The sequence below is a fragment of the Tinamus guttatus genome, unplaced genomic scaffold (assembly GCF_059628265.1).
Source record: "Tinamus guttatus ecotype Peru unplaced genomic scaffold, ASM5962826v1 Tinamus_guttatus_pri_ptg000629l, whole genome shotgun sequence".
Taxonomy (NCBI): domain Eukaryota; kingdom Metazoa; phylum Chordata; class Aves; order Tinamiformes; family Tinamidae; genus Tinamus; species Tinamus guttatus.
This window is the reverse complement of record NW_028289163.1, coordinates 884,009-897,443: the sequence shown is the minus strand read 5'-3', so window position 1 is coordinate 897,443 and position 13,435 is coordinate 884,009. Positions and strand designations below refer to the sequence as shown.

At 56.9% G+C, this 13,435-nt stretch overlaps 6 protein-coding genes across 6 annotated transcripts; 3 read left to right on the top strand and 3 right to left on the bottom strand.

Moving 5' to 3' along the window:
• Nucleotides 1–1,509: 1,509 nt before the first annotated feature.
• LOC148592230 (scale keratin-like) lies at nucleotides 1,510–1,875 on the bottom strand. Its single transcript, XM_088535455.1, has one exon. It carries the CDS (start codon nucleotides 1,873–1,875, stop codon nucleotides 1,510–1,512), a length of 366 nt encoding a protein of 121 aa, XP_088391581.1.
• A 1,467-nt stretch (nucleotides 1,876–3,342) lies between these two features.
• On the top strand, nucleotides 3,343–3,708 carry LOC148592229 (scale keratin-like). Its single transcript, XM_088535454.1, has one exon. It carries the CDS (start codon nucleotides 3,343–3,345, stop codon nucleotides 3,706–3,708), a length of 366 nt encoding a protein of 121 aa, XP_088391580.1.
• Nucleotides 3,709–5,486: 1,778 nt separating this feature from the next.
• LOC148592228 (scale keratin-like) lies at nucleotides 5,487–5,852 on the bottom strand. Its single transcript, XM_088535453.1, has one exon. The coding sequence runs from the start codon at nucleotides 5,850–5,852 to the stop codon at nucleotides 5,487–5,489; it is 366 nt and encodes a 121-aa protein (XP_088391579.1).
• Nucleotides 5,853–7,317: 1,465 nt separating this feature from the next.
• LOC148592227 (scale keratin-like) lies at nucleotides 7,318–7,683 on the top strand. The gene has a single exon (XM_088535452.1). It carries the CDS (start codon nucleotides 7,318–7,320, stop codon nucleotides 7,681–7,683), a length of 366 nt encoding a protein of 121 aa, XP_088391578.1.
• A 1,793-nt stretch (nucleotides 7,684–9,476) lies between these two features.
• LOC148592226 (scale keratin-like) lies at nucleotides 9,477–9,842 on the bottom strand. The gene has a single exon (XM_088535451.1). The coding sequence runs from the start codon at nucleotides 9,840–9,842 to the stop codon at nucleotides 9,477–9,479; it is 366 nt and encodes a 121-aa protein (XP_088391577.1).
• A 1,467-nt stretch (nucleotides 9,843–11,309) lies between these two features.
• Nucleotides 11,310–11,675, top strand: LOC148592225 (scale keratin-like). Its single transcript, XM_088535450.1, has one exon. The coding sequence runs from the start codon at nucleotides 11,310–11,312 to the stop codon at nucleotides 11,673–11,675; it is 366 nt and encodes a 121-aa protein (XP_088391576.1).
• Nucleotides 11,676–13,435: the final 1,760 nt, after the last annotated feature.

Below are 13,435 nucleotides of genomic sequence, written 5' to 3'. Positions count from 1 at the left end.
AAACCTGTGTCTCTCTTGTTTCCCTTTCAATGTTTTCTGGGAATCCATTTCTACTCTCAACACATGGCTTGTGAGATGTGAGTGAGGGGAGCTCTCCTTTGGGCTCTGCTCTTGCACAGCTGGATTTGCTGCTCCTCAGCTCACAGCCTCCTTCCTCTACACAGCGGGCTCCTGCCCCACAATGGCACTGGGCATCTCTGCCTCTGCACACCTGCAACCTTCCAGAGCACAAACTCTGCTTCTCAGTCAGCATGGACGGAGGCAGAGTGATGCCTGGGGCTATGAACCCACCTTTGTGTCTCAGCTGCTCTGCTCTCTGCCCTGCCACACAAAGACAAGCTGATGCTTCCTCATCTGACCGCCAGCAATGGGGACAACTGCATATTGGCTCCTTATTCCTTGGATAGGGTGCTACAACTACAGATCATTCACCCCACTGCTGTAGTGCAGGCTAGTCTACAAGAGTCCCAGAGACCATATGCTTCTGTGCACAGCAGGTACAAGAGCCTCTAGCAGCTGGTGATGTCTCCATTGGCAATGTTTGCAAAATGGCTGAAGGGTTGAGATTGGAACAGACACTTAAAGATCCTTTTGTCAGTGCACCCAGTTCAGGAAAGGTCATCTACCTCAGATTCAGAAACTGTGATTCTGGAGAGGAATGAAGAGGACCTGCAGTAGGTGTGGGTCTTCCCATGTCAATTTGCTGAATCCCTGAGGTTTGAGATTGCAGGGGACATTTGAAGATCGTGTACTCCACCTTAATTGCTCTGGAATGGTCACCTTAGTTTCAAATGCTTTCTGCCTCTGGAGAGGAATTATAAGGGTCTCCAGCAGCTGTGGGTCTTCCCATAGGCAGAAGTTGCAGAAACCAGGAAGGATTGACATTGCAGGGTACATCTGAAGATCCTCTACGAGGCATTCCCTGCTAGAGCAGGGCCACCTCACATTGTGCGACTGCTCATCTGTACAGAATGTGGAAAGATCTCCAGGAGGTGTTTTTATTATAATGGGTAGAACTTGTAGAATCCCTGAAGATAGGAGGTTGGAAGCAGCCTTTGGAGAACCTTTCCTCCAGCCTCCCCGCTCAAGCACATTCCCAGTTCAAGAACCATCACCTCAAGTAGGTGAGGATCTCCAAACGGCCTCATGCAGCTTGTGTAGTTCAGGGAAAAGGTAATAGTGCCAGAAAGGATAGGAAAAGAAATGAGAGAGACATGCTTTGGATGAAGACTCATTTTATTGCAATTTGAGAAAGGGTGGACTGGATACAGAAAAAAACAAGGTCAAAGAAGACAGAAGTTCAACCCGGTCTTCCACCAACGCCATGCTTCAAGCTACTCTGATGAGGTGGCTCTTCAGGGAGAAGATCTTCTTGCTTTCATGATGCTGCTGCAGAGCTGGCCGCTGCTTGGAGCATGGAGGAGGAGGCAAAAGGGAAACAGGTGGAAGGAGCTGAGTGAGGAGAGGAGACGGGAGGCAAGGCCGAGGTGATGCCATCCAGGAGTGGATTTAGAAAGGGCCACAGGGTCCCCAGAGCTTCTTGTTGTAGCGCGGCACAGGGGAAGGGCCGCAGGCAGGTGCAGCGTAGGGTCGGCCAAAGCTGCAGAGGCCCCCCGAGCCCAGGGTGGCCCCGGCGCTGTACAGGCCCCCCAGCCCCAGGGAGCCACCAAAGGCAGGAGCTCCAGAGGAGCCCACCACGGCCTGCTGCGGGAAGGAGCTGAGGATGGGGCCGGGGAAGGTGACCACCACGGGGGGCGGCTGGATGAGGGCCGTGGAGTCGGGGCACTGGCGGGCACACAGCTCGTTGCAGCTGTCAGCGATGGGCTGCGGGACGGCCACGCTGGTTTTGGGCACGCTCAGGTCGTAGCAGGACATCTTGCTGGGATGGACAGAGATCTAAAAGAGGACAGAGAGGGAAAGGCAGAGGACAGTTAGTCCCTGTGAGGTGGAGGGAGCCAGGCTAGAGGGGGCCGAGTGTCTGCACACTTACCCACTGCGTGAGGAGGAGGCGTGAGGAGAAGTGTGTGGGAAGCCTGGCCCACGCAGAGCTTTTATAGAGGCCCTGTGAGCACAGAGCCACAGGGCCAGCCCACAGCGGCACCACTGCGTGCAGCTGCTGACGTGGCTGCCCAGCTCCGGGCCCCTCCGTGACTCACAGGCCCCGCACGGCCCACGCGTGCCATCCATGCAGCTCCTCAGCACTTTTGGCTTCCTGGCTACAATGAGCACCCGCGTCCCCCTCATTAGAGGAGTATGTGGAAGCAGAGGGTCCTGCTTATTCAGCTGCTTGCTGGCCTCGTCACTCCCAGCACGGGCTGGCCCCTGTGTCCCCTGGCAGCAGCTCCGGCTGCTCATCCCAGGCACCACGTGCCACATGGCTCCCTGCCTCTTGCACCAGGAAGCCCAGGGCAAAGGGAGAGCTTTGCCTCCCCTCATCCCATAGACCTTGCGCTGCTGTGAGGAGCAGGGGGAGCAGCGCGTTGGCCTTGCAGACACTGCAACTTGCTGAGTAGGGAGCGCATGAGTAGAGGCCTTTGATTTGGGTGTTTCGTAACATGGCGCTTCTGCAGATAACCAGCGCATTGGGTACGTCACGCAGGCGCTGCCCTTTTGAGGCATTCCCAGAGGCTTTCTTCCTGGGCAGCACATGGAAAAGCTCCCTCCAAGCTGCACTGCAGCCCAGCCCTGCCACAGCCCCTCGCTGGAAAGCAGCCCCTCCTGCTTTGGCAATGCTGGTGGCATGAGGCTGCTGCTGGGGACTCTGTGTCATGGTGCGTGTCCTGTGACACACGAGATAATGAAAAGACACCTCGGCTAATTGGGCCCATGAGCTGTGAGGCTGGAGAGCATCCATGTGGGGCCATTGCAGGGGCTGATCCAACAGGCAGCACCTGACAGGGAAGCAGTATCAGCAAAAGGGCCCCTTCCTGATTGGGGAGGAGGCAGGGGCTGAGCACAGGAGGACCACGTGCCCCCAGCACCTCCCAGCTCTTCCTGGAGCTCCTGCATAAAAGCTCATCCCTCAGTGGGAGCTGCCACCAGCTCCTCCTGCCTCACTCTGCTCAGGACAAGGGTAGGTCATGGCTGTGTGTGGTGTGTGTGCCTCCTTCTCCAGGGCCCAGGTGGTGGGGCTGCAGTGGCTGTGCATGAGGAGAGCAGGAGAGCTGGTGCTGGGGAGCAGGCTGGGACCCAGCAGGGTGTGGGCAGTGCTGGTGCCAGGGCTGTGTCAGTGCTTGGAGAAGGGGGCAATGTTGTCCTTCAGCACAAAATCCTTGTAATACCCTGCTTGCTTCAAGGTTCCTGCCTTGCTTTGCCTTGCAGATCTCCATCCACTACAGCAAGATGTCCTGCTCCGACCTGTACCCTCCAGCCACCAGCATCGCCGTCCCGCAGCCCATCGCTGACAGCTGCAACGAGCTGTGTGCCCGCCAGTGCCCCGACTCCACGGCCCTCATCCAGCCGCCCCCCGTGGTGGTCACCTTCCCCGGCCCCATCCTCAGCTCCTTCCCACAGCAGTCCGTGGTGGGCTCCTCTGGAGCTCCTGCCTTTGGTGGCTCCCTGGGGCTGGGGGGCCTGTACGGCGCCGGGGCCACCCTGGGCTCGGGGGGCCTCTGCAGCTTTGGCCGACCCTACGCTGCACCTGCCTGCGGCCCTTACCCTGTGCCGCGCTACAACAAGAAGCTCTGGGGACCCTGTGGCCCTTTCTAAATCCACTCCCGGATGGCATTACCTCGGCCTTGCCTCTCGTCCCCTCTCCCGACTCAGCTCCTTCCGCCTGCTTCCCATGTGCCTCCTCCTCCATGATCCAAGCAGCATTCAACTCTGCAGCAGCACCATGAAAGCAAGATCTCCGTGAAGAGCCACCTCCTTGGAGAAGCTTGAAGGATGGCCTTGGTGGAAGACTGTGTAGAACTACTACCTGCTTTGTGCTTGTATGTCCTCTCCAATCACTTCTTCTCAAATTGCAATAAAATGAACCTGCATTCAAAGCCTGTCTCTCTCGTTTCCCTTCCACAGTTTTCTGGCACCATTACAATGTATTTCACAAGTTGTATGATGCGTTTTGGAGATCCTCACCTACCTGAGGTGATGGTGCTTGAACTGGGAATGTGCTTGAGTAGGAAGGGTAGAGGAAAGGTTCTCCAAAGACCACTTCCAACCTCCTCTCGTCAGGGATTCTGCAATTTCTACCAATTATAATAAAAACATCTCCTGGAGATCTTGTCATATACTATGCAGATGAGCAGTCGCACAATGTGAGGTGACCCTGCTTGAGCAGGGAAGGTCTCGTGGAGGATCTTCAGGCGTACCCTGCAATGTCAACCCTTCCTTGTTTCTGCAACTTCTGCCTATGGGAAGACCCACAGCTGCTGGAGACCCTTATAATTCCTCTCCAGGGGCAGAAAGCATCTGAAACTAATCTGACCATTCTTGAGCATTTAAGGTGGAGTGAACGGTCTTCAAATGTGCCTTCCAATCTCAACCCTTCAGGGATTCAGCAAATTGCCATGGGAAGACCCACACCTGCTGCAGGTCCTCTTCATTCCTCTCCAGAAACACACGGTTTCTGACCCTGAGGTAGGTGAGAATTCCTGAGCTGGAGGGATTGACAAAAGGATCTTTGAATGTCCCTTCCAATCTCAACCCTTCAGCGATTCTGCAAACATTGCCAATGGAGACACCACCAGCTGCTAGAGGCTCTTGTACCTGCTGTGCACAGAAGCACACAGTCTCTGAGAGTCTTCTAGACCAGCCTGCACTACAGCAGTGAGGTGAATGACCTGTAGTTATAGTACCCTATCCAAAGAATAAGGTGCCCATACACGGTTGTCCCCACTGCTGGTGGTCAGATGGGGGAGCATCATCTTGTGTTTGTGTGGCAAGGCAAAGAGCAGAGCAGCTGAGACACAAAGGTGAGTTCATAGCCCTAGACATGACTCTGCCTCCGTCCATGTGGAGTGGGCAGCAGAGTTTGTGCTCTGGGAGGTTCCAGCTGTGCAGAGGCCAAAATGGCCGGTGCCGTTGTGGGGCAGGAGCCCCCTGTGTTGAGGAAGGAGGCTGTGAGCTGAGGAGCAGCAAATCCAGCTGTGCAAGAGCAGAGCCCAAAGGAGAGCTCCCTTCACTCACGTCTCATAAGCCATGTGTTGTGAGTAGAAACGGATCCCCAGACAACGTTGGAAGAGAAACGAGAGGCATGCTTTGGATGAAGACTCATTTTATTGCCATTTGAGAAAGGGTGGACTGGAGACAGACATACAAGGAAAAGAAGGCAGAAGTTCAACCCGGTCTTCCACTATGGCTATGCTTCAAGTTTCTCCTGTAAGGTGGCTCTTCAGGGAGAAGATAGTCTTCCATTCATGATGCTCTTGCAGAGTTGGCTGCTGCTTGGATCATGGAGGAGGAGGTCCCACACAAACAGGTGAAAGGAGCTGAGTCAGGAGAGGAGACGGGAGGCAAGGCCGAGGTGATGCCATCCAGGAGTGGATTTAGAAAGGGCCACAGGGTCCCCAGAGCTTCTTGCTGTAGCGCGGCACAGGGGAAGGGCCGCAGGCAGGTGCACTGTAGGGTCGGCCAAAGCTGCAGAGGCCCCCTGAGCCCAGGGTGGCCCCGGCGCCGTACAGGCCCCCCAGCCCCAGGGAGCCACCAAAGGCAGGAGCTCCAGAGGAGCCCACCACGGACTGCTGTGGGAAGGAGCTGAGGATGGGGCCGGGGAAGGTGACCACCACGGGGGGCGGCTGGATGAGGGCCGTGGAGTCGGGGCACTGGCGGGCACACAGCTCGTTGCAGCTGTCAGCGATGGGCTGCGGGACGGCCACGCTGGTTTTGGGCACGCTCAGGTCGTAGCAGGACATCTTGCTGGGATGGACGGAGACCTGAAAGAGGACAGAGAGGGAAAGGCAGATGACAGTTAGTCCCTGTGAGGTGGAGGGAGCCAGGCTAGAGGGGCCCGAGTGTCTGCACTTACCCACTGCGAGAGGAGGAGGCGTGAGGAGAAGTGTGTGGGAAGCCTGGCCCACGCAGAGCTTTTATAGAGGCCCTGTGAGCACAGAGCCACAGGGCCAGCCCACAGCGGCACCACTGCGTGCAGCTGCTGACGTGGCTGCCCAGCTCCGGGCCCCTCCGTGACTCACAGGCCCCGCACGGCCCACGCGTGCCATCCACGCAGCTCCTCAGCACTTTTGGCTTCCTGGCTACAATGAGCACCCGCGTGCCCCTCATTAGAGGAGTACGTGGAAGCAGAGGGTCCTGCTTATTCAGCTGCTTGCTGGCCTCGTCACTCCCAGCACGGGCTGGCCCCTGTGTCCCCTGGCAGCAGCTCCGGCTGCTCATCCCAGGTACCACGTGCCACATGGCTCCCTGCATCTTGCACCAGGAAGCCCAGGGCAAAGGGAGAGCTTTGCCTCCCCTCATCCCATAGACCTTGCGCTGCTGTGAGGAGCAGGGGGAGCAGCGCGTTGGCCTTGCAGACACTGCAACTTGCTGAGTAGGGAGCGCATGAGTAGAGGCCTTTGATTTGGGTGTTTCGTAACATGGCGCCTCTGCAGATAACCAGCGCATTGGGTACGTCACGCAGGCGCTGCCCTTTGGAGGCATTCCCAGAGGCTTTCTTCCTGGGCAGCACATGGAAAAGCTCCCTCCAAGCTGCACTGCAGCCCAGCCCTGCCACAGCCCCTCGCTGGAAAGCAGCCCCTCCTGCTTTGGCAATGCTGGTGGCATGAGGCTGCTGCTGGGGACTCTGTGTCATGGTGCGTGTCCTGTGACATACGAGATAATGAAAAGACACCTCGGCTAATTGGGCCCATGAGCTGTGAGGCTGGACAGCATCCGCGTGGGGTGATGGCAGGGGCTGATCCAACAGGCAGCACCTGACAGGGAAGCAGCATCAGCAAAAGGGCCCCTTCCTGATTGGGGAGGAGGCAGGGGCTGAGCACAGGAGGACCACGTGCCCCCAGCACCTCCCAGCTCTTCCTGGAGCTCCTGCATAAAAGCTCATCCCTCAGTGGGAGCTGCCACCAGCTCCTCCTGCCTCACTGTGCTCAGGACAAGGGTAGGTCATGGCTGTGTGTGGTGTGTGTGCCTCCTTCTCCAGGGCCCAGGTGGTGGGGCTGCAGTGGCTGTGCATGAGGAGAGCAGGAGAGCTGGTGCTGGGGAGCAGGCTGGGACCCAGCAGGGTGTGGGCAGTGCTGGTGCCAGGGCTGTGTCAGTGCTTGGAGAAGGGGGCAATGTTGTCCTTCAGCACAGAGTGCTCGTGATGCCCTGCTTGCTTCAAGGTTCCTTCCTTGCTTTGCCTTGCAGATCTCCATCCACTACAGCAAGATGTCCTGCTCCGACCTGTACCCTGCGGCCACCGGCATCGCCGTCCCACAGCCCATCGCTGACAGCTGCAACGAGCTGTGTGCCCGCCAGTGCCCCGACTCCACGGCCCTCATCCAGCCGCCCCCCGTGGTGGTCACCTTCCCCGGCCCCATCCTCAGCTCCTTCCCGCAGCAGGCCGTGGTGGGCTCCTCTGGAGCTCCTGCCTTTGGTGGCTCCCTGGGGCTGGGGGGCCTGTACGGCGCCGGGGCCACCCTGGGCTCGGGGGGCCTCTGCAGCTTTGGCCGACCCTACGCTGCACCTGCCTGCGGCCCTTCCCCTGTGCCGCGCTACAGCAAGAAGCTCTGGGGACCCTGTGGCCCTTTCTAAATCCACTCCTGGATGGCATCACCTCGGCCTTGCCTCCTGTCTCCTCTACTCACTCAGCTCCTTCCGCCTGCTTCCCATCTGCCTCTTCCTTCATGCTCCAGGCAGCAGCCAGTTCTGCAGCAGCACCATGAAAGCAAGAAGATCTTCTCCCTGAAGAGCCACCTCATGGGAGGAACTTGAAGCCTGGCCTTGGTGGAAGACGGCGTAGAACTACTGCCTGCTTTGTGCTTCTTTGTCTTCTCCAATCAGTCCTACTCAGATTGCAATAAAATAAATCTGCAGCCAAAGCCTGTCTCTCTCGTTTCCCTTCCAAAGTTTTATGGTACCATTACAATGTTCCTGAATAACACAAGTTGTATGAGGCTATTTGGAGATCCTCACCTACCTGAGGAGATTGTGCCTGGAAATGGAATGTGCTTGAGCAGGGAAGCTGGAGGAAAGGTTCTCCAAAGACCACTTCCAACCTCCTCTCTTCAGGGATTCTGCAATTTCTACCCATTATAATAAAAACACCTCCTGGAGATCTTGTCATATACTATGCAGATGAGCAGTGGCACAATGTGAGGTGACCCTGCTTGAGCAGGGAAGGTCTCGTAGAGGATCTTCAGATGTACCCTGCAATGTCAACTCTGCCTGGTTTCTATAACGTCTGCCTATGGGAAGACCCGCAGCTGCTGGAGACCCTTATAATTCCTCTCCAGAGGCAGAAAGCATCTGCAAATAAGGTGACCATGCTTGAACATTTAAGTTGGAGTACATGATCTTCAAATGTCCCCTCCAATCTCAACCCTTCAGGGATTCAGCAAATTGCCATGAAAAGACCCACACCTGCTGCAGGTCCTCTTCATTCCTCTTCAGAAACACACAGTTTCTGGCCCTGAGGTAGGTGAGCATTCCTGAGCTGGAGGGGTTGACAAAAGGATCTTTGAATGTCCCTTCCAATCTCAACCCTTCAGGGATTCTGCAAACATTGCCAATGGAGACACCACCAGCTGCTAGAGGCTCTTGTACCTGCTCTGCGCAGAAGCACACGGTCTCTGAGAGTCTTCTAGACTAGCCTGCACTACAGCAGTGGGATGAATGATCTGTAGTTATAGTACCCTCTCCAAGGAATCAGGTGCCCATACACGGTTGTCCCCACTGCTGGTGGTCAGATGAGGAAGCATCATCTTGTCTTTGTGTGGCAAGGCAGAGAGCAGAGCAGCTGAGACACAAAGGTGGGTTCACAGACCCAGGCATCTCTCTGCCTTCGTCCATGCTTAGTGGGCAGCAGAGTTTGTGCTCTGGGAGGTTCCAGGAGTGCAGAGGCCAAAATGGCCAGTGCCGTTGTGGAGCAGGAGCCCCCTGTGTTGAAGAAGGAGGCTGTCAGCTGAGGAGCAGCAAATCCAGCTGTGCTAGAGCAGAGCCCAAAGGAGAGCTCCCCTCACTCACATCTCATTAGCCATGTGTGGAGCGTAGAACTGGATCCCCAGACAAAATTGGAAGAGAAACAAGAGATGTATGCTTTGGATGAAGACTCGTTTTATTGCTATTTGAGAAAGAGTGGACTGGATACAGATATACAAGGACAAAGAAGACAGAAGTTCATCCCAGTTTTCCACCAGAGCCATGCTTCATGCTTCCCCTGTGAGGCGGCTCTTTAGGGAGAAGATACTCTTCCATTCATGATGTTCTTGCAGAGTTGGGTGCTGCTTGGAGCATGGAGGAGGAGGTCCCACAGAAACAGGTGGAAGGAGCTGAGTGAGGAGAGCAGATGGGAGGCAAGGCCGAGGTGATGCCATCCAGGAGTGGATTTAGAAAGGGCCACAGGGTCCCCAGAGCTTCTTGCTGTAGCGCGGCACAGGGGAAGGGCCGCAGGCAGGTGCAGCGTAGGGTCGGCCAAAGCTGCAGAGGCCCCCCGAGCCCAGGGTGGCCCCGGCGCCGTACAGGCCCCCCAGCCCCAGGGAGCCACCAAAGGCAGGAGCTCCAGAGGAGCCCACCACGGCCTGCTGCGGGAAGGAGCTGAGGATGGGGCCGGGGAAGGTGACCACCACGGGGGGCGGCTGGATGAGGGCCGTGGAGTCGGGGCACTGGCGGGCACACAGCTCGTTGCAGCTGTCAGCGATGGGCTGCGGGACGGCCACGCTGGTTTTGGGCACGCTCAGGTCGTAGCAGGACATCTTGCTGGGATGGATGGAGACCTGAAAGAGGACAAAGAGGTAAGAGGAGATGAGAGTGAGTCCCTGTGAGGTGGAGGGAGCCAGGCTAGAGGGGCCCGAGTGTCTGCACACTTACCCACTGTTTGAGGAGGAGGCGTGAGGAGAAGTGTGTGGGAAGCCTGGCCCACGCAGAGCTTTTATAGAGGCCCTGTGAGCACCGAGCCACAGGGCCAGCCCACAGCGGCACCACTGCGTGCAGCTGCTGACGTGGCTGCCCAGCTCCGGGCCCCTCCGTGACTCACAGGCCCCGCACGGCCCACGCGTGCCATCCACGCAGCTCCTCAGCACTTTTGGCTTCCTGGCTACAATGAGCACCCGCGTCCCCCTCATTAGAGGAGTATGTGGAAGCAGAGGGTCCTGCTTATTCAGCTGCTTGCTGGCCTCGTCACTCCCAGCACGGGCTGGCCCCTGTGTCCCCTGGCAGCAGCTCCGGCTGCTCATCCCAGGCACCACGTGCCACATGGCTCCCTGCATCTTGCAGCACGGAGCCCAGGGCAAAGGGAGAGCTTTGCCTCCCCTCATGCCATAGACGCTGCGCTGCTGTGGGGAGCAGGGGGAGCAGCGCATTGGCCTGGCAAACACTGCATCTTGCTGAGTAGGGAGCGCATGAGTAGAGGCCTTTGATTTGGGTGTTTCGTAACATGGCGCCTCTGCAGATAACCAGCGCATTGGGTACGTCACGCAGGCGCTGCCCTTTGGAGGCATTCCCAGAGGCTTTCTTCCTGGGCAGCACATGGAAAAGCTCCCTCCAAGCTGCACTGCAGCCCAGCCCTGCCACAGCCCCTCGCTGGAAAGCAGCCCCTCCTGCTTTGGCAATGCTGGTGGCATGAGGCTGCTGCTGGGGACTCTGTGTCATGGTGCGTGTCCTGTGACACACGAGATAATGAAAAGACACCTCGGCTAATTGGGCCCATCAGCTGTGAGGCTGGACAGCATCCATGTGGGGTGATGGCAGGGGCTGATCCAACAGGCAGCAACTGACAGGGAAGCGGCATCAGCAAAAGGGCCCCTTCCTGATTGGGGAGGAGGCAGGGGCTGAGCACAGGAGGACCACGTGCCCCCAGCACCTCCCAGCTCTTCCTGGAGCTCCTGCATAAAAGCTCATCCCTCAGTGGGAGCTGCCACCAGCTCCTCCTGCCTCACTCTGCTCAGGACAAGGGTAGGTCATGGCTGTGTGTGGTGTGTGTGCCTCCTTCTCCAGGGCCCAGGTGGTGGGGCTGCAGTGGCTGTGCATGAGGAGAGCAGGAGAGCTGGTGCTGGGGAGCAGGCTGGGACCCAGCAGGGTGTGGGCAGTGCTGGTGCCAGGGCTGTGTCAGTGCTTGGAGAAGGGGGCAATGCTGTCCTTCAGCACAGAGTGCTTGTAACACCCTGCTTGCTTCAAGGTTCCTTCCTTGCTTTGCCTTGCAGATCTCCACCCACTACAGCAAGATGTCCTGCTCCGACCTGTACCCTGCGGCCACCGGCATCGCCGTCCCACAGCCCATCGCTGACAGCTGCAACGAGCTGTGTGCCCGCCAGTGCCCCGACTCCACGGCCCTCATCCAGCCGCCCCCCGTGGTGGTCACCTTCCCCGGCCCCATCCTCAGCTCCTTCCCACAGCAGGCCGTGGTGGGCTCCTCTGGAGCTCCTGCCTTTGGTGGCTCCCTGGGGCTGGGGGGCCTGTACGGCGCCGGGGCCACCCTGGGCTCGGGGGGCCTCTGCAGCTTTGGCCGACCCTACGCTGCACCTGCCTGCGGCCCTTCCCCTGTGCCGCGCTACAGCAAGAAGCTCTGGGGACCCTGTGGCCCTTTCTAAATCCACTCCTGGATGGCATCACCTCGGCCTTGCCTCCTGTCTCCTCTACTCACTCAGCTCCTTCCGCCTGCTTCCCATCTGCCTCTTCCTTCATGCTCCAGGCAGCAGCCAGTTCTGCAGCAGCACCATGAAAGCAAGAAGATCTTCTCCCTGAAGAGCCACCTCATGGGAGGAACTTGAAGCCTGGCCTTGGTGGAAGACGGCGTAGAACTACTGCCTGCTTTGTGCTTCTTTGTCTTCTCCAATCAGTCCTACTCAGATTGCAATAAAATAAATCTGCAGCCAAAGCCTGTCTCTCTCGTTTCCCTTCCAAAGTTTTATGGTACCATTACAATGTTCCTGAATAACACAAGTTGTATGAGGCTATTTGGAGATCCTCACCTACCTGAGGAGATTGTGCCTGGAAATGGAATGTGCTTGAGCAGGGAAGCTGGAGGAAAGGTTCTCCAAAGACCACTTCCAACCTCCTCTCTTCAGGGATTCTGCAATTTCTACCCATTATAATAAAAACACCTCCTGGAGATCTTGTCATATACTATGCAGATGAGCAGTGGCACAATGTGAGGTGACCCTGCTTGAGCAGGGAAGGTCTTGTAGAGGATCTTCAGATGTACCCTGCAATGTCAACTCTGCCTGGTTTCTATAACTTCTGCCTATGGGAAGACCCGCAGCTGCTGGAGACCCTTATAATTCCTCTCCAGAGGCAGAAAGCATCTGCAAATAAGGGGCCCATGCTTGAACATTTAAGTTGGAGTACATGATCTTCAAATGTCCCTTCCAATCTCACCCTTCAGGGATTCAGCAAATTGCCATGAAAAGACCCACACCTGCTGCAGGTCCTCTTCATTCCTCTCCAGAAACACACGGTTTCTGGCCCTGAGGTAGGTGAGCATTCCTGAGCTGGGTGGGTTGACAAAAGGATCTTTGAATGTCCCTTCCAATCTCAACCCTTCAGTCATTCTGCAAACACTGCCAATGGAGACACCACCAGCTGCTAGAGGCTCTTGTACCTGCTCTGCGCAGAAGCACACGGTCTCTGAGAGTCTTCTAGACTAGCCTGCACTACAGCAGTGGGATGAATGATCTGTAGTTGTAGCACCCTCTCCAAGCAATAAGGTGCCCATACACGGTTGTCCCCACTGCTGGTGGTCAGATGGGGAAGCATCATCTTGTCTTTGTGTGGCAAGGCAGAGAGCAGAGCAGCTGAGACACAAAGGTGGGTTCACAGCCCCAGGCATCTCTCTGCCTCCGTCCATGCTTAGTGGGCAGCAGAGTTTGTGCTCTGGGAGGTTCCAGGAGTGCAGAGGCCAAAATGGCCAGTGCCGTTGTGGAGCAGGAGCCCCCTGTGTTGAAGAAGGAGGCTGTCAGCTGAGGAGCAGCAAATCCAGCTGTGCTAGAGCAGAGCCCAAAGGAGAGCTCCCCTCACTCACATCTCATTAGCCATGTGTGGAGCGTAGAACTGGATCCCCAGACAAAATTGGAAGAGAAACAAGAGATGTATGCTTTGGATGAAGACTCGTTTTATTGCTATTTAAGAAAGAGTGGACTGGATACAGATATACAAGGACAAAGAAGACGGAAGTTCATCCCAGTTTTCCACCAGAGCCATGCTTCATGCTTCCCCTGTGAGGCGGCTCTTTAGGGAGAAGATACTCTTCCATTCATGATGTTCTTGCAGAGTTGGGTGCTGCTTGGAGCATGGAGGAGGAGGTCCCACAGAAACAGGTGGAAGGAGCTGAGTGAGGAGAGCAGATGGGAGG